This window comes from Falco cherrug, chromosome 4 (assembly GCF_023634085.1).
Source record: "Falco cherrug isolate bFalChe1 chromosome 4, bFalChe1.pri, whole genome shotgun sequence".
Classification (NCBI taxonomy): domain Eukaryota; kingdom Metazoa; phylum Chordata; class Aves; order Falconiformes; family Falconidae; genus Falco; species Falco cherrug.
In genome coordinates, this window is record NC_073700.1 from 33,856,912 (window position 1) to 33,882,267 (window position 25,356).

The window sequence follows — 25,356 nt, forward strand, 5'->3', positions numbered from 1 at the left end:
TATAGCACCTGAGACAGCCAGGTGGTGGGAATCAGGTAAGAATTCATTCAAACCTAAACTAAGAAGGATATAGTATAATGTTTTTTACCCACCATTACTGTGTAAATCTGCAGTATCTTACTTTTTAAAAATTCCTATTAAAAAATAACACGGGCTTCTAATCTTTTCTCCACTCCCTCTGGTGCAGGTCATTCTTCTAATACTCCCACCAAGTTTTTGGCAGCTGTTGAACAAACTCCATCTATTGGGAAAGGGAGGAAACCGCAATACCGAACAAACTGTGCGTGGAGGATCTAAGAGAATATAATGTTGGTGCCTTTTGTTAAAGATACTCAACCTTGCTGCCTCTTCACTCCTTAACTTTGAATTATGTGGTGCAGGGAACTGAAATTCTCTTCCATCTGTTATTGACACCTCTTTTAGTAACACCAAAGTGCTCCACAAACCCCAAAACATTTTCTTGTATACTTTGCTTTTAGACCTAATAATGGATGTTTGTAGGTTTGTGTAGTCAAATCCAGAGCAGAGTATATGATGAAACTCTTCTGATGCCAAATATGCTCTTCTTTTGGGGTACATATTTGCAGCACTCACCACTTAACTAACTGGTTGGTTACTGCCTGGTGGACAGTACTGCCCCTGTGCAGTGCCAGGGGAAATGAAAACCTGGGCAAGACCAGACAGGAAGTATAGTGCTGTTTGTTGCTTCACTTACCTCAAAGACAATGCTTGGGTCAAAGTGTGGCATCTTATGTACAAATGCACATGCCCTCCGACTCCATAGTGAAAAAACGCTGCTCCAAGCTGACTTTGCCTAGCCTGTGGCTGACACATTCCAAAATATATCGGAGGAAGTCAAGTCCAGCCAGTACCTGGTAACACAAGGAAACAATCCACAGTCTCTATTTGGCAGGAACAAGGCAAATACTAAAATAACAAAGAGATGTGCCAGTGAAGCAAATCCATGTCTTGGGTAAATGGCGATTAGAAAAGGCTGAATTTCTGAGCAGGACGAAGTCACAGCATAGTGACTTCATCAGGACATAGTCATCAGGATAGGCTGATGTTGCATTTTTCTAAGGGAAAAATTATTCTGACAGACAAGCTAACACCACCTCAGAACATGGTGTTGCATGAATATGTATGAGAGTGCTGGGGTTTTGTGGAATTTACTTTTAGGGATGAGGATTTTTTTTTTGTTTACTTCTAGTTTGGTGTTTCTGATTATTTAATTCTTTACCTGTTAACAGTGAAGTGCACTGTCATATCAATTTTATAAACAACATTGCTTTATAAATTTAAAGATTCTGAACCATGAGCATTTTGTTCCTGCAGGAGCTGTGTCTAATCGAGACACACATGAATTCAGAAGCCTGACAGACCCAGGGTTCACTCCCTTTTATGGTGTGGACTTCATAAACTTGTGCTGATGGGCAATCTATAACTATACACAATGAAGGATTTACCAAAAGTTGAATGAATGTTAAAAAAAAGTTAGCGACTATATGACTGCTACCATTATAAACTAAGGCAGCTGGATTCAAACTGCCTTTTTTTAAGGAAAAAAACCCACCACTTTTGGGGATGTACAGCAACTGCTGCTTTTTGAACTACTGAAACAAAAGCTTCTGGTAAAAATCTTGTTTCTCTTCCTGCTGCTATGTGACCAGCTACAGAAATATGTCTGATTTAAAATGGTATCTGTACCTTCCGCTTACTGTGAGGCCAGGGCCATAGCTGCTGTGGGAATGTTCAGCCACTTTTGCAGATCCTGTATTTCCACTGGTAAAATACCCACTGGATCTTGACACTTCGTGGTCACACACTGGTGATCAGAAAGAGCATTTTTTTAAATAAGCAAAATGATTAATAAAGTGGTTTGAAAGTGTGACTTACACATTTTTAAAAATATTTAGCCAAAATAACTGCAGCAAACAAAAGTATCATAAACATTGATATTTTTCCACTGTGCAGGCCTAAAAGAGTGAAAATAATATATTGGTGTGTGCCAACATTTCCTACTCAAAACAAACAATTGTGCTTTTCTTTCTTGCTGTCGTGCTCTCACAGCGGTATTTACTCACTTCAGTAGATCTTTAAAAAGTTCAGCCATCCTTCTTCTGTGGCCCTTTGACCCAAGCAACTTGAATTTCAGCAACTGGCATTCGGCCCCCACTGAGTCTACCGTTGGTGCCATGGAATTATCAGTGATGACACACTTTGCCTCGGATTTCTGCAGTCGATGAAGAATGCCCTTTGCTGTCAGCTGCTGCGTGCCAGGAATCCAGACAGCTCCTGAAGGGAAGGAAGGGGAATGGAGAAACATTCTCAACATCTACGAATGACACCTGTACCTGCACGCAGATTTATTTTGTTCTTTTGAGTGGGACGGAGCTGTACTAAAAGCAGGACTTGGCCTTAAATTTGTAAATACACTGATTTCTTTGATGGATTAAATGCTACATGAGGATTAACACAAGCTAGCAAATACTCTATTGATCATGGGAGAGCAAAATAACAGAATAACTTCCCTTTTTCTGAAAACACTGCCCCTGGAACATGCCATCTCTCTGGACTTGACTTCTTTGCTGGTAAACATAGCCATTGTCTCACAAGCCATACTGCTAGTGTTTGTGAGGCACCAGGATGCTCTGGGCTGTAAATGCTGGGGAGCTGAGTATTGAACAGATCCCACAGGGGAACATGTGAAACACTCTGTTAATTGTGGGCTAATTTCATTGCAAGTTAGCAAGAGGGTGCATATGTGAGGAATCACAAGTGCCTGGAAAGAGGAGAATGACAGAGGCACATGGCCTCACAGGGTTTCCTTAACAGCTAGAGCACGCATGAAAGTCCTAAAGGTACCATGAAGAAAAAACCTGGCACGAAGAAGAGTGGTTTTAACCAGCATGACACTAGTTCATCATCATTAGCATGTTGGTAGTTCTGAGTGTATTAAATGGCAGAGATCGGTTTGAGTCACAATTTCTGTACCTCCATACCATTTCTATGCTTTTACTGACCTGTTCTCACGCAAGCCAACTTCACCAGCCACTGCTCTGGGATCCGGGCCGAATGAGAGTAACTGTCTCCTTGTTGCATGCCGCAGGCATCAGAGGGTACATTTGCTGCTTTCCTGGACAGTTCCTCAAAGATCCACCTCAGCCCTTCTTCAGCACCATCTACCCACCATAACGCAGGGGGTTTAGTCTTTTTTCCCCTCCTATAGGACAACAGGGTACAGTACAAATGCTTCATTTTAGAAACACATTGCCTTTACCTTAAATTTGAGGAAGAAAAGCATTCATCACTTATTCAGTGCTGGAGAAACCTGTGAATCAACAGAAATTTGCCACTGATTCCAAACGACGCAGAGAATTCTCCCTTAGAAAGAACTGTAAATGTCATTTAAGAAATTAAATTTGTATTCTTCTCCCGAGTTCTTCATCTTACACTCTGAAGAGGTGATAAAGTAATCAGCACAGAGAAAGAAGAATCTTTCTGGTTCAGGTCATGCCAACAAAGCAGCTGATGAATGCGAGTACCTCTGGGTTGTGCTCAAGAGTCTCCTGAGCCCTCAGAGCTCATTTTCAACTTCATCTGGAATTGGGCCTGTCTGGTACTTCTGAAAATTAAATCACAGTTTTAAAAGCATAGGCCCACACAGTGTGACCTTTAATCTCACCTAATTTATGTGTGAAGTGATCTCAAATGGATGCATGCAATGTGCTTTAAAGGGGGCCAATGCATTTAGCAGTAGCAGTGTAGTATGTCACCTCCTGAGCAAAAGCTTCACTGGGGCAGCAAGAATATGACACCTTATTATTTGTCTGAAGGTAAAATAACCTAAGGTTCATTTTCAGGGGAGCAGATTTTATCTGTGCACTTCAGAGGGCAAAACACCTTCTCCAGAGGCTGTTCCTTGCTCCTTGTTCACAGCCTGCCTAAACCTGTTTTTCCTGCAACAGGAACAATTGTGTCAGGCAGGTGATACCTCCGTTCTGTTCTTGTTGCCAGGCTGGATGTAACTGCGTTTAGCACCACATCATGAACAGTTTGAGCCTGCAAAACCAGTCCAACATCCACAGAGCTCAGACCTATGTAGTAAGAAAGGTGATAGACCTATACTTTCTCCCCACCCCCCACATTTCCCTTCCTTGCATACAGCTTACATCTGGTTTGGGGTTCAAAGTTGTTCAGTTATGTAGATTCCAAGTCCTTGATGCAAAAGATTTCACCTTTGGGATAAGTGGGTGAGGTTTGACATTACACTGTATTTATCATTCATTTTACAGGTAGGCAGTAAAACACAGAGGTCAAACGATGTCCCTGGCACATCCAGGTAGGGTGTATGTCATGGCTGATGGGAACTGATGCAAGGTTTAGAGTTGTTCAGTTCACAGTCTCATTTATGAAGCAACTATTTATTCATGCTCAATCTCACAGGAGTTACTGATGAAAGCAAAGAACTACTGGGACTCACGGACAGGACAGCATGTGGCCTAAGGGATTTACAGATTCAAACTGCATGAGATGATCACCAGATTACAATCAGAACATAACCTCAGAGTCTTGGTTATTGGATTTGTCAGATAATCAGCATTAACAACCAGCATTAAATACTTTGGCATCAGAGAAGCCAAGTAACTGTTACCTTTTCCACTTCAGTCCATCTGTCCAGCACATCTGCAAAGCTGGAGTACTCTGGCACCTCTGGTCTGTACTGTTGTTTTCTGGCTTTGGAGAGATGTGAACTGGGCAGTGCTGGCTGCAAAGCTGGATAGATCTTCTCAGGGAAGCCTGCAGGGACATAGCACGTGGGATCTTCAGTAAAAAATTCACAGGAACAAGAGCCCTAATAGTCTCTTCAAGGTTATTCCTTACTGATTACCTCTCCAAGGAATGCTACAGTGATAGAGATACAAACCTGGTATTAGCCATTCCCTTTCAGAACAGCTTTTACTACTACACAGTGGAATACACTGGAACAACAGTCCCAGCTGTTAACTGGAGTAACTGCTGAGGAGAGCTCCAGTTGGCCATTGTCTGGTCCCTGCTCTCCAGTGACCATCACGCAGCTGAGATCCTCACCCTGCATTCAACCAGCAACACAACCTTGTCATTGTGGCAGCTTTCCTATAATTCACGTTCTTTTCCTTTCTATAAGCCCCACTAACCTTGTAGATCACGTTTCAGTTGCCTTATACAGCAGAGAGGCACTGAACGCTACCCAAGCACTTTGGCTCTGCCTTCTGGAAATGAAATCTCTGACGCTGAGTGACAGTACAGAAGTAGCAGCGCACACCAAGACATTACACAGATAATCCAGCAATGGTGCACTAATTACCAGCTGACCACAGCGTCACTTGGTACAAAGATATTTACAGTTTTTCTAGATTATCAGCACTGGGGATATATTGGTTGCTAGGAATGAAATGAACATAGCAAAGCCCTGAAAAGATTCTAAGTATTGATATTTTAAACATAATTTTGATGTGTGATCAGCAAAAAGCATCACTTTATGAGACAGAGAAACTTTAAAAGACTCCCTGAATAAGGAGCCAAAATGCAAAGCCTTACTTCTCAAAGAATCAGCTTAGCAGGAGGTCTGAAAACTCTGAAGGACTTATTCTCATGCACTGACAACTGACTTTGATTTACAAATTAATATAAAACCTGCTAGTTTCTTACTGAATTAATAACTATCCAGCTGTGAAATCATGTGATTTTAGTGAAGCAAAGCAACATTTTTTGTATCTGTAACATTCAGTCTGTGTATGACAAAACACAGGAGATAAACCCAGCCAAATGAAAGACAGAGAGAGGCAGAGAGAAGAGGGAATGTGGACAGACAGGAGGCAGACCAGCACCGCTCCCATGCCAGAAAACATCCTGGTCAGCGGCTTGCAGGGGTGGGTGGACAGTTCCTTTGTCAAAAGGCTGTCAGTCCCAGCTCACTGCCCCTCAGCTCACACCACCTTGCACTGCCTCCACCAAGTGGAGCGCTCTCAGCTCTGCATGTGTCCCAGCTCTGACTCCTTACACAGATCTCAGGCTCCTGGCCACACGCCCGCTCCTGCACCATTACCGTGTCCAGGGACAGGCTCCTGTGTTCCTTACATGTACTTAGACTCACACAAGGGGCAGCCAAGTTCAGCACAGTGAGAAAAGCTGATAGGTTTCTGCAGAGCTCAGCGTGGAAGTAGAAAGTATGAGTCCCAAATCTCTCCTGTTTCCTTTTCCTCCCCTCCTCCCACCCACCAGCCCATGGAGGAACACAGTCATAAGACTTTGCTACAGGCAACCCACACCTGTTACGCTCTGGCTGGGGCAACACAGGAGCAACAGCCCTGTGAGATTGGCTTTGTGACTATACAGCTCAGCAGGTACCTCAGGAACCACACCAGTTCAGTTGTGACAACAGTGGGTGTTGATCCCTGGGATGCTGCAGCTGGTGCCTGCACCAGCTTTGTTCGTACCTGGTGACTTGAAAGGTTTTGTAAGGGCTCTGCCACATGTTCAGAGGGCACACAGTTATGTGGTGCTCCAGCACTGCTGCCTCCTCTGCTCTGCTCCCATGGCAGAGGCAAGAGGGAACATGTGCTGTTCCCTCTGCCATGCAGGCCACAGTCCAGCACCACTGTGGGCACAGCTGCAGCATTGGTGCATGCCTCTACCTTCCGCCTCTCTCTCCTGCGAGGATGTCACTCACTAGGGACCTAGTAGCACTGTAGGTTAAATTGGAGCATCAAGATTCATAAGAGCTTGGCTGCCAGAGTCCTAAATGGCTCCTGCTGTATCTCATCCTCAAACCATGCCTCCCAGGTCAGCAGGGAGATTGCTAATACACATCTACATCTTCGGAGCAGAACAGTCCTCTGGGTGATGACTGAGGGTGATGCTGCAGCCTTTCCTGGCACATAGATCATGTACTTTTGCCAGAACTCCCTCCCGGGGATCTGCCACATCTGTTTGTCAACAGCACACTCAAAGGAGATGTTAACCAGCTCCCTGAAATGTTCACTGCAGCAGAAAGAAACTGATTCAAAACAGATTCCCCCAAACAACAAAGCTGCTCTCTGCCTAGTGGGAAAGGGAGACCTACAGGCAGTCTGCAGTAGTGACATTTTAAACAGCTCTTTGAAATGCATGTGGCGAAATCCTCCCAGAGGAGAGGCAGAGGAACAGCCTTAACAGGATTCCCTACCCAGAAGCTCACACCACCCCAGAGAAGAAACAAACGTTAAGAGAAAATGACAGCAATGGCTGTCAGTGACTGTCAGCAATGTGCCAGGAATACGTAGGCAAGGTTTCCACTTTAGGAAGAAATTCGCAACTTCCACAGGGACCTAACTTGTAACCTATTATTTTGGTAGTGCATACAACTACTTTCCTGAGCACTAATGGGCATTTCCAAGTCCCCCAGCACTTTTTACCACAGAGGTATCCTAGTTATGTTCTGAGTGGTTAATTGATTTCCCCTGCACCTCTCACAGCTGCCTGTAGAAATTCGTGTTTCAAACATGTCCTGACACGCCCCGCTCCAGAGACTATCACTGTAATTCAGCAGTACGTTGAGTCCTTCACATAACCCCAGCCCTGCAAAGATTTAGTGCCTTTTAACGTACGTGTGGTCAATAATCCCACCAATGTCTAACACTGGCTGTAGAATTAGATGAGCCTCAAAGGCTTTGCAGGAACAAAACTTCAGATAAGATGTAAATGCCACCTCCTTTTGTGGTTATAACTGATAAATACCTCCATCAATTGCTTCCTTTTTTCCTGCTTTAGCCTGAGTGGATTCCGTGCATGTGAATAACACAATGGTCCTGCCCCTAGCGAGGCCTGCTCAGCTGTCTCCTCCACCACTTCTCACAAAATGCAGAGGAACTTAATTCTCCCCATCCTTAATTGCCCAAGAAGCTCCAGAGTTACTGCACGGAGAGGGCCCCAGGGACAGGGATGCACAGGACACCTTCTTTTAGAAGCTGCGCTATGGACCATGATTTTTTTCTGTCAGTGCGTGTTCTCTAGTGTCTCAGGCCTAAACTTACCTGTGTCAAGAGCTTCCGTTTCAGCTGGTCCCTCTCCACTGTGATGCCTTCAGGAGCAAGCTGGGAAGCTGGGGAAGCTCTCCCCCGTGGGGCCTGCGGGTTGGTGTCCGAGACCGGGCCCCACGGCTGCGGGCCCCGTGGCTCTGCCTGATGCTGCAGGCCCCACGGCTCTGGGCCCCGCAGCTCTGCCTGATGCTGCAGGCCCCACGGCTCTGGGCCCAACTCTGCAGACCCCACAGCTGCAGGCCCCACGCCACCCGTGGACCCACACCACAGCCAGCGCCCTGCCCCTCCTCTCCCCGGGCCGCTGCCTGTCCCAGAGCCATTCGCACCAACCCAGCCTTTAACGCTGGAGCCGAAGTTCGGGGGGAAGAGGAAGCATCAAGGGCTACGAGCGGCCGGAGTTGGCCACAGCTGAGCTCGAGTGCGGAGAACCGAGCCCGGGGAACGCCGACACGGCAGGTGCGAGGCCTGAAGCGAGCGGCGGCCTGCGGGTCGGGCGCGGCGGGTTCGGTTTTTGTCGCCTCCAGGGGCACCGCGCTGCCAGCGGCAGCAACCGGCTGCCAGCGGGGCCTGGAAGGCGGCCAAGGGGCGCACCGGGGACCCCACCCGCCGCCTGGGCTCCGTGCTTCCCTCAGCGCCCGGCGGCGGGGCTGTGCCAGGCCGGCTGCCGCGGGGCGGCGCTGTGCTGCGGCGGCGGGCGGGCGCTGGGGCCGGGCGGGCGCTAGGGCCGGGGCGGCGGGCGGCGCGGCTCTGACGCCATCGCGGAGCGCGGCGGCGGGTGGCGGTCGATGGCCGCGGCGGAGCCGTCGGCGCGCAAGCGGCGGCCCAAGGGGCACTTCGCGGCGGCGGCCGGGCGGGCCAAGCGGCCCCGCGGCGGCGGGCGGCAGCTGGAGGCCGGCATGCGCGGCATCCTCATCACCTGCAACATGAACGAGCGCAAGTGCGTGGGGGAGGCCTACAGCCTGCTGGGCGAGTACGGGGACCTGCTGTACGGCCCCGAGCAGGTGCGTGCGGGCCCGGCCGGTGGCTTGGGGCCGGGCGGGAGGCGGCCCGGGGCCGGCGGCGCGGCATCACCCGCCCCCTCGGGGCCCGGCTCCCGCGGGCGGGGCAGCGCTCGGGGCCGCCCCCCGTTCTGCACGGAGGAGGCCCGCTGGCGTTGGCCGCGCGGGGCTGGGGGGTCTGGGGGCGCCACCCCGTGCAGGCCGGCGGCAGGAACGGCCCATGCGGGCACCCCCAGCCCCGGGCGTGCCGGGGCCCCGCCGGCGGCCGCGGGGCTGCGGGCACCGGGGCCCGGTACCCCCGAACCCCCGAAGCAGGGACGTGCTTTGTGTGCAGTTCCCAGATCCCGAGGAGCGGCTGTCCGGCAGCGACAGGGAGGAGGACGAGGACGACGTGGAGGCGGCCCTGAGGAAGGAGGTCGGCCAGATCCGCGCCTCGACCGAGCAGAAGCTGCAGCGGTTCCAGTCGGTGGAGAGCGGCGCCAACAACGTGGTCTTCATCAGGACCCGCGGCATAGGTGGGACGGGCGCTGGTGCTGTGGGGCTACACCGCTCCCAGGGGCGCTGGTGGCGCTGGTGACCGGCCCTGGGACGCTGGTGATGGGCCACGGAGTGTGACTTCAGGAAACTCATATACCGAAGACAGACGGGGTTTCCTCTTCCCCTTGGCACTGTCACTGAGTTTTGCCATTGGCAGAGCCACTACTGGTAGAGGAATCTGCTTTGATCAAATAATCATGGATTATCCCATTTTAGTACAGTGAACCAGCTTTTTACAGAAAAGGATGTGTGGCTGACAGCAGTGCAGCACAGCCAAGCGTGCGTTTCCCCAGCCTGTTAATTAGAGGAAGGAAGATAATCAGGAAACGCCTTCAATTTGTTTCTCACACTTAGATGTTTTTCTTGCAGAACCCGAGAACCTGGTGCACCATATATTAAAGGATATGCATGCCACTAAAAAGAAGAAAACACGAGTCATTCTGCGCATGCTGCCAGTTTCTGGAACTTGCAAGGCTTTTATGGAGGATATGAAAAAATACACAGAAACGTTTTTTGAGCCTTGGTTTAAAGCCCCTAATAAGGGTACTTTTCAGATTGTTTACAAAGCGCGTAATAACAGTCATATGAGTAGGGAAGAAGTAATAAAGGAATTGGCAGGTATGTATGGATTTCACACAAAACTAAGAACAAGTATAAGCAGGCCACAACTGCATGCGTAACGTAGGTCAGATTATTAAAAGTGGTCTTAATGGGTGTATGTATTTGTGGCTTAAAATCTGTACGTTGAATCACAAAAGCTTCTATAAGACTTACAAAAGCTTGACATCAGTATTCCTTGTTGGTGTCAAGGTCTTAAGAGACAACAAGCAGAAGAGAGTACAGCATTGTGGGTAATTTGGAGTGTCAGTTATATGTGCTTTGAAATGACTGCTATCAGACTTTCTGGATGCTATATTGAAATAATGTGTCACTATTTCCATTGAATATACAACTCATAAAATAGCTCCACCTCACTAGAGTATTTTGTTTCTTGGTAATTGCAGTGGGATAGCGTGCAGTTACTTCAGTCTTACTGGTGGTATATTCTAAGGGTCCTGGTCTGTTGTGCTATTTTAAGCAATTATGAGTAATTGGTAACAAGCGGGATGTTGCCTTCTCTCACTTTTATCATTTCAATAGGGCACGATTTTGCTCTGAAGCATTTTTTTCCAGTGTTTTTCAAACTACCTCTTGTTTTACAGGAGTTGTGGGCAGCCTCAATCCAGAAAACAAAGTTGATCTTAATAACCCACAATATACCGTTGTGGTGGAAATAATAAAAAACGTCTGTTGCTTGAGTGTCGTGAGAGACTATGTTCTGTTCAGAAAATACAATCTACAGGAGGTGGTAAAGAGCAACAAAGACAACACGCAACAAAACCCATCATGTCTGACAGAAGAACGGAACTCGAAGGTAGTAAAACCAGAAACTGAGGAGGAGGAGAAGAGCTCAGAAGAAGTAAAACAAGAGAACAAGAATCAAGGTGAAATACAAGCTGAGCCCAAGAGGAATGATGTGCTGACAGTGTAGAAATGTGGTTGAAAGGAAAGGTAAACACAATCAAAACCTATTAAAAAAAGTTGCCCTAGAGTTCTGAAAGGGCATTTTAAAGAGGAGAGTGGGTTTTGTTCTGAAATCTTATTTTTAAAATCCACATGTGTAAGAATTTTAATGCTGGTTGCAGGTGGAGCTGACGTTACAGCAGATGTGAGTGCATCACCTTTCTGGTGAAGCTTGCTGTCATTTTACTTCTGAATTGCCTTTACCTAGCACAAAAAGCTTGTGTGTGTGTGCATGCATATGTCAATGTGACCATCCTGACATATATTGACTCTCCTTTGTTACATCTGATGGCTACAGAAACCAAAAGGCAGTGCAGAATCAGCTCTATCGGGAAGTATTGGGAGAAGCGAGAGATCTGAAAAAACAGTTGCTTGCAGAGGATTTTTAAGGCAGCGATCTGACAACTTGTGTGGCTGCAGAACTCTGATACGTTTTTCTGTATGAACAACAGAATGAGCTAAAACTGATAATTTCCTGTATGATGGAGGATTACACATATATATACACACACACATTGCCCTACAAGGATACACTAAGTCTTGAAAGTGAATGGGAAGAACTGCTATGATCAAAATACTTGAATACTATGGGATGATTTAGAGGATAGATTTTACTGTTCTGGAACAGTCGAAGTACAGTGGAGGCATTGCAGGTGGCTTTAGCAAAAACTACATGTGTGTTTACATTAGCTGTGCATACAGCAGTTAGTGGTTCAAAGAAAATATTGTATCACTGAACAGAATTCTTTTGAGTAATTTCTTGTAAATAGCCTTTTCCTGCTCTTTCCAAAGACTTAATCCTTGGGTGGCGTGGGGTGGGGGGTGGGTGAGTGATGAAGTCATGGGTTTTGTTTTAGTTTGGGTTCCCCCCCCCCCCCGCCCCCCCTTAGGTCTCCAAAATTTGAATGTAAATACTGCTTGAAAATTTATTAGGTAAAAAGTTCTCCATTATACTATACTGGTTAAGGGGAATGAAATTGAATTTTTTGGTAATAGTTTTAGCTTTACAGTATTAATTTTAGTTCAGGCTGAAAGTAATGTTAGTGAGTCTTTCTGATGTCTGTTACAGCAGCTCTTTTGATATCCCAGTGACTTTTAAGAACCAACCAAATCCAGTGCAGCTATAACCTGCTTTCCAGTAGGGTTTTGACTATGCTTCCTGTACAACTGTCTAGCTTTAGCATTTCATTTCTAGCGTAAAAGCCCCTTCCTAACAGGAAAAGACTCATCTTCAAGCACACCACTTGCTGCTCGTCTTGGTCTAATGAAAAGGATGTGTTCAAGTGTCTCAACAGTTTAATTTATATTTTCCTCTAATCTCAGAAATTGTTATAGCAGTTGGAAAATTAAGATGACTTTTTTCCCTAGTCCTGTCTCCCTGACCACCCATTTATTAAAACTCTGCTTTCTTACCTCCATTGGTGTTTTTTTTAATTTTAAAACTTTTTGTGTGTGGATTAAACCCAACAACGTCTAGGTCACACATAGGAAAGAACCATTTGAGGGCAACTGTAAATGTTTATTGGTAGGTGATATTTGTGATCGCCATTCAAGACAGTCCAATTAACTTACTAAGGACAGAGTCAGGGATAGTTTCTGAGTTTTTGTTTGCATTTCTCCCCTTCCCTCTCTCCTCCCCTCCTCTTCCCCCTCATATTTGCTTTCCTGCAGGACCTACAGTTCTTCAGAAGAAACTGCTGAATAGCTACCACTCATTTGTCAAGCCTATGTCTGATATTTAGATGCTGCCTATGCTGCAGTCTTAAGTATGTCTGCATTCTTTTACTTCCAGATTTTTCATAATTTGCATTTACTGAACACTCATTTTTAACACATTAATTTCTAAATCTTGAGGCTTTCAAGATTCATACAAGCACAGTGCTTAAATTGGATGCATGCAAGAGCTGTGGCCATTCTGGGGAACTTCATTATGTAGTACCATCGTTTCCACATTAGTAAGCCTCTTTTGAGTTAAATATCTGGTCTCGAAGAATGAATGTGCTGCTTCTTCAACCTGGTAATCACTTCCTTCTACTTGTACCCTAATTCTGAAAAGCATTAGGTGGCTGGAAGATTTGTTTGCATATGCCTTGCTAATAGGCTTGATTTTTGTTAAGCAAGAACACAAGCATTTAAAAACAGTACAGTTGGAGTTTTTAAATCTCGTGCCTTATTACACAATCACTGCCTAACAAGTGAAATATAATCTTATGTCAGTGCTTGCACTTGTAATAAAAAAGGTCAATTGTGAATGAAATTGATAGGGATAGGCTTTTTTAGATTGCTTATCAAAACTAAATCCGTCCCCACTCCTTGTTCCTCAGTTCATTCCGTCTGATTTTCCCAGTCATTGTCTTTGGCAGCTGCTGGACAAATTCAATCTGATTCAAAAGAGGAAAAAAGTAAAATGAGCAGATTTAATGTATAAATCTTTTTCAGAACAGCATAGGTTTCCATCCTACTTAAATAAGAATTTGGTGACTGGGGAAATAATTCTAATTTGGTTTTAGATTGTGTTGTATCTCCTATTTTCTAAAATCTTTAAAATAATACTTGTGAATTTTCTTGCAGAGTACATATTAGACTTTTTTTGATTGTTACTGTGTTTGAACTGAGTCTAATCTTTCTGTTTCTAGCCTCCCCAGGGTTAAAATAGGTAATTGGGATTATTTTTTTATTTTAAAATACACTCATGTTTACTTGCCTTTCTGGGATACTTGTATGGAGCAGTGAGTTTCTTGACGTGATCTTGCAATTCACAGGCCAGTTTCGTTGGATCTTGTGACTTGAAGGAAGGAGACAAGACCACAAAAGCTTTTACCACCTAAAAAGGGAAAATAAATAAAAAATACAGCATTAATTAAACTGGAGCAACCTAACAAATCAGGCAATTAAATGAGAATAGGTGAGTGTAGCCTGTGACGCAGGCTTGCTCTTATCATACCTGTGCAGCAGGGCAAAATTTGCTTTTGTGTAAGCAAATCTAAAATTAGGATGAAAGACTGTTTCTACCTTACATTAGTAAAGGTCCTAAGTGATACATGATAAAAGTTTCAAACTGTGCTTCACTTAAAAGTTCTTAGATGCCAGGGCCTTTTCTGTAAACATATGTTGTTAAAGAATATATATCCAGGCAGTGGGTCAAAGTGTACATCAATTCTTACTAAAGTCACCTTTATAGTCGTCATTTTCATTTAAAAAAAAGAAAAAGGAATACAGGATACAGAAGCTACTGCTCCCCTCTCTTTGGGTAAAGTGATGGAAAAGTTTGTATAGCTATATTAAGTCTTCTGAATTCAGTGGAAATCTAGTGTAAGGTCTGTCACACAAGGTGTTTTATGAATACGAGGGACCACTAATTACCTCCCCTCTGATGGGATCTGGGCTGCTGACCACAGCTGACTCAACAACAGCTGGGTGCTGTATCAGGGCACTCTCTATTTCAAATGGTCCAATACGGTACCTAGGGGAGACGAGTTGAATGCTGAGAGGTGAAAGGTAGAGGGTTGTTTTTTAGACATTTCTTGGCATTTTAACTGAAATCTACAAACCCAGAGGAGATGATGACATCATCAGATCTCCCCATAAACCATATGTATCCATCCTCATCCATGCTCCCTCTGTCTCCAGTGATATAGAAGTTCCCACGGATTGTGGAGGCAGTTTTCACTGGATCGTCCTGTTGAACAAGCAACAATTAAATATTCAAAATCCTGAGAAGCCTTAAGCTTAGAGATGAGTTTTGCCTCTTGGGACGCTACCCATAGTATCTTTCACTACTTGTTTTCTGTCTCAAGAATGCAAGAGCTTGTGCTTGCTTCTAGAGGGGAAGATTTATCAGAAGGGCAGATACAGAACTGAAGATCACACAGCAGTTCTGCAGATGAATGGGGGAGAGAATGGAAGTTTCTTAAGTCAAAACTCTGTCAAGGGCCACAGCTCTTTGGTGTTGCATCTGCTCCTGTTGATATAAATAATACATACCGTGCTGCAGGCCTGAACTGTCTGTCTGGAAATTCACTATTGGCTTACCACGTATCGGGTGAAAAAAGTAAATGGCCGCTTGGCACCCATTTTGATAGCAATGTCGCCTTCTTTCCCAGGAGGCAGCACACTGCCCTTTTCATCTATGACCTGCAACAGAAACGGCAAATGGATGATTATAACTTTCCCATTTTAAGAGCCGTGTTCTAAAACTATTCAGCAGCCAACAGCTCAACCAAAAAAAATCACCCTGCCCTGGACACCACTGTATGGTACCAAAACTTGTACAGTATGTTGTACTCTTGTGTATTACTTCCTGTGAAATCAACAGCAAACAGAAAAGGGGACCAACGTACCTGAACATCATAGGGGGAAGCTGTCTTTCCCAAGGAACCTGGCTTAATTTTCATTCCTTTCATATTTGCACATATTATTCCCTGTCGGAAAAGACAAACAACCAGCCCAGGTATTCACTGTCATTCCTGAGGCTATTCTGGTCCTTGTACTATGCCCACTGCTGAGCTAGCATAAGATCTACATCTTCCATCTGCATGAGCCAAAACAAGTCTTAGATAAATAGGTCAAGATACTCTACAACTTAAGTAATCTTAGAAGCAGTATCATAACCAAGCTGTCATTCTAAGCAAAGCAATAAATTCTCTTGTAGGCAACTGCCATGCCATCTTTATTTTTGGTTAAATACATATGGCCAAGTTCTGTATTTACCAAAAGGAATGAGATACCCAAGTCCCCTAAGTGACAGTTGAGGTGTAACCCTTTACAAAAAAGCTGAACGAACGTACAACTTCGGTTTGGCCGTAGCCTTCGTAGATAGTCAGTCCTGTTTGGCTTTTCCACTGCGCCATCACTTCTGGGTTGAGTGGTTCCCCTCCAGCCAAACAGTGCTTCAGCGCCTTGAATGCACACCTTCATAGACAGAAGATATCGCTGCGTATCAGGGGACAGAAAGGGACACATCCTGCTCTCCCTGACGTCCGTATTTCCAACCCCACGACCTCAGGACAGACTGGACTCTCTTAGGGTTAGGGTTAGGGTTGAGATAAAGCCTAGGGCTCCAGCTGGTGTAGGGCTTGAACCAGGCTGCCAAAGCTGTGAACTGGAGATGTGCAGGGCTGACGGCAGCGCAACCGCACACGTGTCTTCAAGGGTTGAATCCCACCCTCCATATTTACTGCCTGTAACGCCCTGGGGCAAAATTGGTTCTGGGTTGGGGTGCCTGCGGGGTGGATTTCCACACCTCTCTGCAGTGCCAAGAAAAGGGCATGCCTCCTCGCAGCCCCTGCCTCCCACTCCAACACAGAACTTCCACTGCGCTCAGCGTTTTAAGTGGCTATGAGGGCTCACAGAAATCGCTGTTAACGAACCAGGCAACAGCTTGAACAAGCAGAGCACAGTCCCGTGTTAACAGACGTGTGGTACCTGGTGAGGTCATGCTGTACCAGCATGCGGTAGGCAGTTGGGGTGCTGCACAGAGTGGTCACCGGATATCTGCACAACGTCTGACAAATTATAAAAAAAAAAAAAGGAAAAAAGAGGGTTAGGCAGCATTGTTTGGGGGAAAAAAAACCTTGCTACTATTACTTCTTATTCCATACTAGGATGCAAATTACAAGACCTCACTTTACATGGAAAAGTAATTCCATCACCGTCAGTGTTCAGGAAAAATGTTACGGAGTGCCCCAAACATCAGCTGAAGAGGTCATACATTGACTGTGGTAAATCACTGGTGTACCTAATTTATCCTGATGTTCACCTGATGCACAAGAACCATCCCTTGGTGTAAGACCCTGGCCCTGGAGGTGCAATGTTAAGTTTTGCAGGGGACTTCTGTAAAGCCCACATCTCGCCCTAGGACAGTCAGGCACTTCAAAACGGACACACCTAAAATTACAGGTTTCTTTTGAACATTTTGCTTGTGCCAGTTTTTTATCTAGCCCTACACTTTCTGAAACAGACTGTCACAAATCTTTAGACATGCTGCAAGTCCCTCAGCTGTCCTGAGCTGTCTCCATGAGCTGTGGCTGAGTTGTGAGTAATGCTGTATTAAAAGGTTGATTTGGACTGGCAAATTTATATATCCTCCTTTACCTGGGATACAACACAGGGCATGGGTACCTTGCCAGAAAAATAAAGATCTCAGCTGAGTCTGTTTTCTGACACACCTTTACTTCTCACCTGTAACACCAGCAGATGATTCAGTCACTCAGGTAGAGTTAAGCCTTTTTTTTTTTTTTTTTTTTTTTTTTTTACCTTCACTTCTGCCTGCAATGAAAATTTGCTCAGGGAAGGGTACAGGCAGTGATAAATAAAAGCAAGGAGAAGACCCCTCATTCACCAGCCTTCAGCCACACCATGGGTAAAGCAGCCTCTAATACCAAATTTGATTTTGTGCAGAGATGTAAAATGCCATGCACGTTGCAAGCAGGTGTTTGCAAGGCCAAGAAATTGAAACAAAAAAAACCCCCAAACTAGCAACTACCATTTTACAAAGGAAATTAAGTGGAATTAAAATCCCCAAATAACCCCGACATGTTAGGAATGTACACTTTTCCACGTAGGTGCTTTGAGCCATTTGGGAACAGCACTCTTCCCTTTTGCGTTAGATTAAAACCTCAGATTGGCTCGAGAAGCTTGAAAATAATTTCTTTTAAGAACAAGCCCATCTCACAGCTTCAGTGTTTTCCACTCCTGGCTTGCCTTTCTTAAGGGTCACAGCAGCGTAATTAAAATATTAATTTACATGTAATTCAGCTCATTCATCATTTCAATAGTGAAATACAGTAGGGGAGAGGTTTAAGTAATACCAGTAACGCCTACTGATAGGAAGCAGCTGGTAATATCCTGTGCCCAGAAGAATCACGCTGCAAAATCCTTCCTGTATTATATTCCTGTTTGAAGAACAATCACCATCTTCAAACAGCTAATCCCATAAACCTAAGAGGCTTACGTTCGAGGCCTGCCTGGAAAACAACATGAAATATGAGTAACTGTTCATTGTCAGCATGGTGTTCTTACATTTATGATTGCGCTTGGATCAAACTGTGGCATGGCATGTACAAAAACACACGTGCCCTGGAACCACGGACCAAACACGCTCCCAATAGCTGCCTTTACCCAAGCAGTGTCCGATATGTTCCAAATGATGTCTGAGGGAGTCAAATTCATCCAGTACCTGTTGAAGACAAAGGTGGCTGATGTAAGGGAGTCTGTAAGCGGAAATTAAGGATGTGAGGGAGCTTTTTTGTTTTGTTTTTGTGGGTTTTTTTGCTTAGAAAGGCATGGTAAATTTGATATGAAATTCAAGAGCTCAAATAAATGCCTTTTGCCTAGCCTTTATACGGATGGCAAAGAAAACCAAACGGTATCCTAACTCATTATTTAGCCTGGATTAACAGACAAGTAGTTTCTAAAAAGAAGCCATACACTATATTGAACAAGATCCTTGCTTTGTGGGTACAGTTCAGCTGAAGAGACCAAAAAGAATGACACGTACAATATTTTGGAAGCCTCATCATCTATCCTAATTTTATCACATACACAAATTCTTCTGCTTACTTCAGAGCTGTAAAAGCATAATTAGTTGAATACTTTACCTTCCACAGAGAAAAAAACTGAGACCAAAGCTTCCATAGGAATGTTCAACCATTTTGGGAGAGCCTGAGGTGCCGCTGGTAAAGTAGATTGCCATTGGATCCTGGCTTTTTGTCTTCATGCAGCTATGGGCAGCGGGGGCAGCCCTTAAAAAATATGAAACGTTACATGAAACAGTGGCTGGTGTTATTCAGCACACTTAGCTTGGATCCTCTGTGCCCAGTATATACAGGACTGTTTGGCTAGCGAGATGTGAGGGATAAAACTACTGAGATCCCCTCACTCTTGCACTCCTAGTTCTGTATTAAAGTGTTGCTGATACTGCTCGTTAACTGTTCTCCGTGGGCACCTTCTCCAGAGTAAAAACGCCGACTGGCTCTCCTTTATTTGCCTCCCTTACCAAGCACCAGAAGGCCCAGCACCTTGTGTTTGACCCCAGGGCCCTTCAGAGAGCATGTCTTCTAGTCTTAATGTGATTAGCTGAGGGAAGACCCACCATTTGTTTTGGTAGGTGGTCCCACTAGTTAATTATCGTCGCCATGCGTGGGAAGTACGGGGAGGCTCAAACTCCTGCTTGTCTGGCACATGACAGGGAAGTATTTCTCATCTCTTACTAGGATGAGAAAGCAAACCCGTTTCTTTTTCGCTGCCAGGACTGATGTCCACAAAGGTTTTGCTTGGCATGCAAACATCACCCATGCCTGCAAGGGCATGGGAGGTCTGTCTCCCCAGGCCAGCTGTCTCCTGGTGCTGGCTGGCAGGCAGGCATGCTGCCTGGGAGCCCTCGCTCCACAGCCCCGCAGCATCCCGGCCAGCCTAGCAGCCGGCTAAGGCAGCCAAGGACACGGGGAGCTGGGAAGTCTGGGCAATTAGCCCACGAGGCAGCCAGGCTGCCAGCGTTCTGGGAAGACAGCGAGCCAGGCAGGACAGCAGCCCAGCACTCTGGGAAAGACTGGGAGACTGACAGCTGAGCAAGATTGGAGCCAGACAGCCAGCACTTTGCAAGGCAGCCATCCAGGGAAACCAGACAGCCTAGCTGCCCGACCGCCACCGACAGCCTCTGCAGGACTGATGCAGTTCCAGACAATATTTAGGTTTTATCAAATCAATTTCACCCTCTACCATGGAACTAAGCCATGGAATATTAGCCCAGCAGGAAAGAGGATTCATCAAATTGAATGTTTTAGTAGCTCTAGAAGGTTTGGGAATGCAGTGTTACTGCTTCCTCTGTCTTCCTGTTTAGGGACTGAAATGGGCAATTGTTGGAAGGAGCAGATGGAAATACAGCGAGACTGTGCAGTCAGCTGCACAGGTGATGCTGGTTCAGACACCCATGGTTGTGAGAACACGTGGCACATCTTATAAAGCTCTTAAAGTGACTGAAGAGCTTGGATCCCACCTTGAAGGAATGGTTTTAGCTACATAGATGCTTTTAGGAAAATACCAGCTGGTAAAATCACCCCTTGGGCCCTGAGCAGATTGCAGCAGGGTATTTGCTTCCCTTCCACGCTTTGCCTCTCCACCCCTTCCACAGTCCCGTGCACTGCAGTGAAGAGCTGTCTGTTGGGTGCACTTTAGTAGCTGCTTTTCAGCAGTGAGGCAGATGGATTCCTAAACACATTAGGTTCATTTTGCAGTGCCCTCTTCCAGCCTTTCATAGTGAAAACCTATTGACATTAGCCCTATTATCATCAAGTTTTAGGAATGTGGATTGGAATAATATGTATAGAATATTTTTCTTCGAGCTTTAGAGGGTAAATAGGCCACAGCTGTCTATATGAGAGGCTTTTCTGTCTATTTTTCCATATTATTTCATAGTCATATGTAACAAACCTAAATATTGTAAGACTGTACTTATTTTTTAATTAGCAGTTTAGCTATTCCCAAATATTCCCTTTCTTCATAGAAAAGAAACCTAATTGTCCTCTCTATCACACTCTCAAAGGCATCTAGTTTATTAATGAACCACAAGTGCGCAAGTGTGTTTAAACAACATGAGATATTTTCCACTAGAGATGACTTTGAATGGAGTTAAGGTAGAAGGCACTTACTTGAGCAAAACACTGAAGTTGAGCCACTCAGCCCTGCCGCTTTCAGACACAATTAGCTTCGTTTTCAGAAATTGGCACTTGGATGCAACTGAGTCCACTGCAGGAGCAAGCACATCAGTTGTAATAATGCACTTAGCCTTGGAAGCCAGCAATCTATAGCAAATGTCTTGTGCTGTCAGTTGTGTAGTCCCTGGGATGAAGATAACACCTGAAAGTGCAATAAAATTGGAAATTTATTAGGTATTTTTCACTTTCAGTCCTGATCACTTCATAGCTTCTGATTTGTTGAATACCAGTACCATTCAATCCAGAAATGACAAGAAGGTAAACCAAGCCACCCCTCCCCCCACCTGAACTTGGATACAGATGTGCTGATCTGAAGTACAAAATAGCTTCTCTTTCTACAAGATCTTTTGCTCCAGGCACAATGGAAGGAGAAAGTATAACTTCTGAGCAGTAAACACTAACAGCTTTAACTTAAGCCTGTTGAAGTTACATCAAATTGATTTAACACAATCAACACAAGCCAGAGAAAGTGAAAGAAAAGTGATGAAGGTAAATCCACCAGTTGTAAGAGACCACCCGCACCAGCCCCTTCGATTGTCAAATGTTCAGGCTACAGAGACAAATAAGAAATATAATTGTTAAACAAATTGTTAACCAGCTTTTGGCACAGAAGGTGACAATCAATCTCCAGACCATTAGGAATGATACAATTCACCTGTTCGCATGCAAGCCACGTTCAGCAGCCACCACTCTGGGATTCGGGGCAGAATCACTAAAACTCTGTCTCCTCTTTGCAGACTGCATGGCCCAGAGAGCACGTTGGCCACTTTTTGGGACAGGAATCCCAGCTCTTCAAAGCTCCATCTAATTTCATCTCCTTTTCCATTTATCCACCACAGAGCTGGATTTGATGGTCCCTTTCGTTCCTATAAACAAGGCAAGTGTAAATAGCATGCTGGTTACTTCTGAGACTCCTGTAGTTCCTTGCAGGGTTTTGGGGATGCTCCAGGCAGTGGAATCTGATAGTGTAACATATCCTAGGGCAGGGATATTAAGCATGTTTTGTTTAAAGGAGCCCTTTCCCAAGGCATGTATAAGTTCCTGTGTATCTACCTCATTTGCAATGCTCATAAATTACTTGGGAGGCTTTTATGAACCAAGCGCTGCGCACACTGCCGAATCCGTCACAGACACAAAGCACCATGTCCCCTCTGATGCTAAAGCAAATTCCCTCTCCTTTCTCTGCAATGTAAGATTATGTTAAAATAGAAATAGAGGAGGAAAATCTGGTCCCGCTGAAGCCGGTGATGGTTTTAGACTTGACTTTGGGGACAGGGACACAGTTTCACTAAAAATACTGCATCTATAGGGTCAGAATTGCTACCTTTTCTATTTGAGACCACTTGTCCAGCACATCACTTGCAAAATTAAAGTACTCGGGTACTTCCTGTTCACAACGACTGATAGCTTCATAATCTGAGAAATTCAAAGGTGCAAAAGTCTTGTGATACTGGTGAAGTAATCTGCAGAGTGTCTGGATGCTCCATCGGGACCGCAACACTTGAAATTCAAGTAAAATCTTCATGGCACAAAAGCAGATATATGGGGGCTTTTGGAGATGGTAACTATCAAAACTATTCTTTAATGATTATTTCCCTCCTACAAGAGACAGAAAAATCAATAATTGTATTATGATGTGCACACTTCCAGATGAGCTGTTGGCTCCAAAAGGAATAGATGTATACAGAGCAGCAAGTTACCATTTTATCCCACCTGTTTTTATGGGGTAAGCTAGAGCTCTGGTAACCCTCTTAAGTCTCCTGGTTTTTCATCTATCCACACGTTTCTCAGAGAATTCCACTTGCAGCTGACAATTCCTATTCTGTCCAGCCAAAGTAAAGGCTTGAAACTGAACAGCTGGATTTTTTTTTAAAAAAAAAAAAGAAAAAAGAAAAGAAAAAGAACTTGTCAGGAGTTGTACCGACTGTTTCCATGTTTTCAGCACCACAGCTGTCTCCCCCAGCCCTACAAGGCTAGTAATGGCAAACAGGTTTGGTTGCAGGATGGATGCCATGTTCTGTTCCCGGTTTTTGCCTCAGAATCCAGGATATAACCATCACACACAACTACTCAAAGACCAGCGTAGCCACCAGCCAGCAAGGAGCAAGGGTGAGGGTCTGTGCATTTAGCCAATATGGAAGAGATGCAATAAACATCCTTACTGTTTGTTGGGTTTGTTGCTAAAGCAATAAACATTAACCAGAAGTACATTCCACATCGCTGTTTGCTTTGCCTTCCTTTTGTCCAAAGAAAAGACTGTGCCTCCTCCTCCCCCCAGCATTTACCTTGTATTAGTTGGACAGCAGAGTATCGTGAATAACTCAGGTGGTTTTCTACATTGTGTTATTGATTTTTTTACCAGGCTAATGCTTTTGCCACATCTGCGTTTGTCCTTAAATATGCAGAGTTGCATTTGGTTTCACAAAATACCATTTGCAGTTGTATATTACCCTGAAAACACTTTGCAACCGAGTGAATTAGCGCTGTATGTATGGGAACATGGTGATCAGGATACATTCCACTTCAGAGACTTAAATATATAGATGAAGGCTTTTTCTTTTTTCATGTAGTCTACTTGTAATATATGGCTTCTTATCTCTGCCCTTAATGGGTCGTTAAAAAAAGCCTTATTCTAGAACTCACAGCTCATCAGTGAAATCTTTGTGGAATTTGCTGCTGTTTTATTTTTCCTTTAGATCTGAACGAGTGACTGCAGACTCAGACCTAGAAAGACATTCTTGCAGAAAGAAGCTACTTCTTCAGTCTGCTTGATACAAAACAGAAAAGCATAACTGCTCTGTGGTAGTCTACCCTCTTTCATAAAAGTGAGAACCACGTGAAAAAAGAGGAATAGAATATGGCATTACAAATATTTCTTTTTTACATTAGGAGATAGCATCTTTCATTTTTGAGAAGACTCAGTATTTGGACAACTACTAAATAAAAACTAATTGCTCAGGGCATTTAAATAGTTTATACTTACCTGGAGATGTTACTTGTGATCGGGTGAGATTTTTCAGCTTCTCCTCATGTATCTTGCCTAGTACTTACCTGGCAAGTATTGCCTCTGCCTGGCTTACTCTAGTTGTCTGAGCGGTTGTAGCCCTTCAGTAGTATTACACATCACATTCCATGCCGCGGATTATTTCTGCCCAAGAGGGCAGATTTCATTTCTCCAATTATCTTCTGAAGAAAGGCACAATCACTGAAAAAGTTGAGAGCAGATGGAAAGAACACTGAGTATGAATGGCTACATTTCTGGTCCACTGCCTTTGGAGAATAGATAATCCACCATACGTTAATATATAACTCCATTCTATGGCACCAGTGACTTTGGAAATAGCAACAGTAGGGCTTTATTTTCAGATTTCGGAGTTAAACATAGTATGAGAATCGGTATGATAAAGATATGAAGATTTTCATAAGCCTGGTGCCAATAAATATAATCTGTAATATCTGATGGACACTTCTGGGGAAAAAATACATGCAGTTCAGACATGGTCCATCAGCTCTGAGGAGGACAACGAAAACTCAAACTACAGTCTTACTGCTACGAAACAAGGTGACAAAGGGATGAGACAGAAAATCCATGCTCTGGAGGGCAGCAACATGATGCAGGAACTCCAGCAATTCAATTATGAAGACACTTGGTTTACGTGATTCTACTACAGTCATGGTACAATCTGCTGGTATTGCTACCACAGGTAGTAAGCCCTGCGAGGGGAACACATTTTTAAACTAAGACCTAGATAAATAAAGATAGCACATAAGCATATGCATAGGCTAAATAATATATAGAGACTGTATGTAAATACAGGTATTTGAAAGACATGTAGATGTGGCCCTTTGGGACATGAGGTCTTTTCCAACCTAAATGATTCTATAGAGAGGCAACAAAGGGTATAATTAAGGATCAGAGTCAGGAAACAGTCAGAGATGCTGTTAGAAACAAGCATGAATAGCAGCCATGGAGGTAACGGACTATGCAGAGACAGAACCAGGCTGGTAGAACCCACATGTGGAATCTCTGCAGGCATCAATGCATGGCCAGTCTTCCAGGAAAACTGCTGAACTGCTGTGTGTTAGGAGTATCTGAAAGCTTTCAAGTCACTTCTGCAAATGAATGTAAGCTCTGAAATCACTCAGAAGTAAACTATGCAATTTGGCATCGGTGTCTTTGCACGAGTCGTGTACAACCTCTCTCTGGGTCTTGCTGTGGACTCAGAGCCAGCTCCCCTGACCTACTGCTGCAGGGTTCACAAGCTGTTCGATGACCCTCCCCAGCTTGCCAAATCACACACAGTATTCTGAAAAAGCAGATACTCAAAGCTAAAGTAATTATAGGCTACCTGTCTCACTTTAACACTCTTTAAAAAGGGCATACAGCAGACTGCCTGAAGTGACAGTGTTTACTGATGTTAAGGTGATCTGAAAAGAGAATTACCCTGCTTTTCTGATTTGACTGCTATTTAACTGGTTCTGCTT

The 25,356-nt window shown here is 44.6% G+C and overlaps 3 protein-coding genes across 7 annotated transcripts; 1 reads left to right on the plus strand and 2 right to left on the minus strand.

Moving 5' to 3' along the window:
- Positions 1-714: 714 nt before the first annotated feature.
- On the minus strand, positions 715-8,701 carry LOC102047751 (acyl-coenzyme A synthetase ACSM3, mitochondrial). Of its 5 annotated transcripts, none has more exons than XM_055709343.1 (6): positions 8,055-8,701; positions 4,655-4,800; positions 3,024-3,223; positions 2,085-2,295; positions 1,719-1,810; positions 715-872 (listed from the first exon to the last, which is right to left on the minus strand). In XM_055709343.1, the coding sequence occupies exons 2-5, from the start codon at positions 4,684-4,686 to the stop codon at positions 1,753-1,755; spliced, it is 501 nt and encodes a 166-aa protein (XP_055565318.1). In that variant the 5' UTR covers positions 4,687-4,800; positions 8,055-8,701; the 3' UTR covers positions 715-872; positions 1,719-1,752. The 5 variants fall into 5 exon arrangements, 3 of the variants coding, with proteins under 3 accessions (XP_055565318.1, XP_055565317.1, XP_027665918.1); XM_055709342.1 differs by having other exon boundaries at positions 1,708-1,810; positions 8,055-8,700; XR_008732062.1 differs by having other exon boundaries at positions 819-872; positions 1,719-1,825; positions 8,055-8,697.
- Positions 8,702-8,808: 107 nt separating this feature from the next.
- On the plus strand, positions 8,809-12,576 carry THUMPD1 (THUMP domain containing 1). Its single transcript, XM_055709518.1, has 4 exons — positions 8,809-9,061; positions 9,393-9,573; positions 9,965-10,213; positions 10,798-12,576. The coding sequence occupies exons 1-4, from the start codon at positions 8,846-8,848 to the stop codon at positions 11,124-11,126; spliced, it is 975 nt and encodes a 324-aa protein (XP_055565493.1). The 5' UTR covers positions 8,809-8,845; the 3' UTR covers positions 11,127-12,576.
- On the minus strand, positions 12,028-22,460 carry LOC102052785 (acyl-coenzyme A synthetase ACSM4, mitochondrial-like). Its single transcript, XM_027810124.2, has 13 exons — positions 22,196-22,460; positions 21,527-21,737; positions 20,806-21,013; positions 18,757-18,900; positions 18,179-18,335; positions 16,583-16,662; positions 15,946-16,069; positions 15,499-15,579; positions 15,191-15,292; positions 14,710-14,837; positions 14,522-14,621; positions 13,863-13,982; positions 12,028-13,539 (listed from the first exon to the last, which is right to left on the minus strand). Exons 1-13 carry the CDS (start codon positions 22,394-22,396, stop codon positions 13,453-13,455), a joined length of 1,743 nt encoding a protein of 580 aa, XP_027665925.1. The 5' UTR covers positions 22,397-22,460; the 3' UTR covers positions 12,028-13,452.
- Between the last annotated feature and the right edge of the window lie 2,896 nt (positions 22,461-25,356).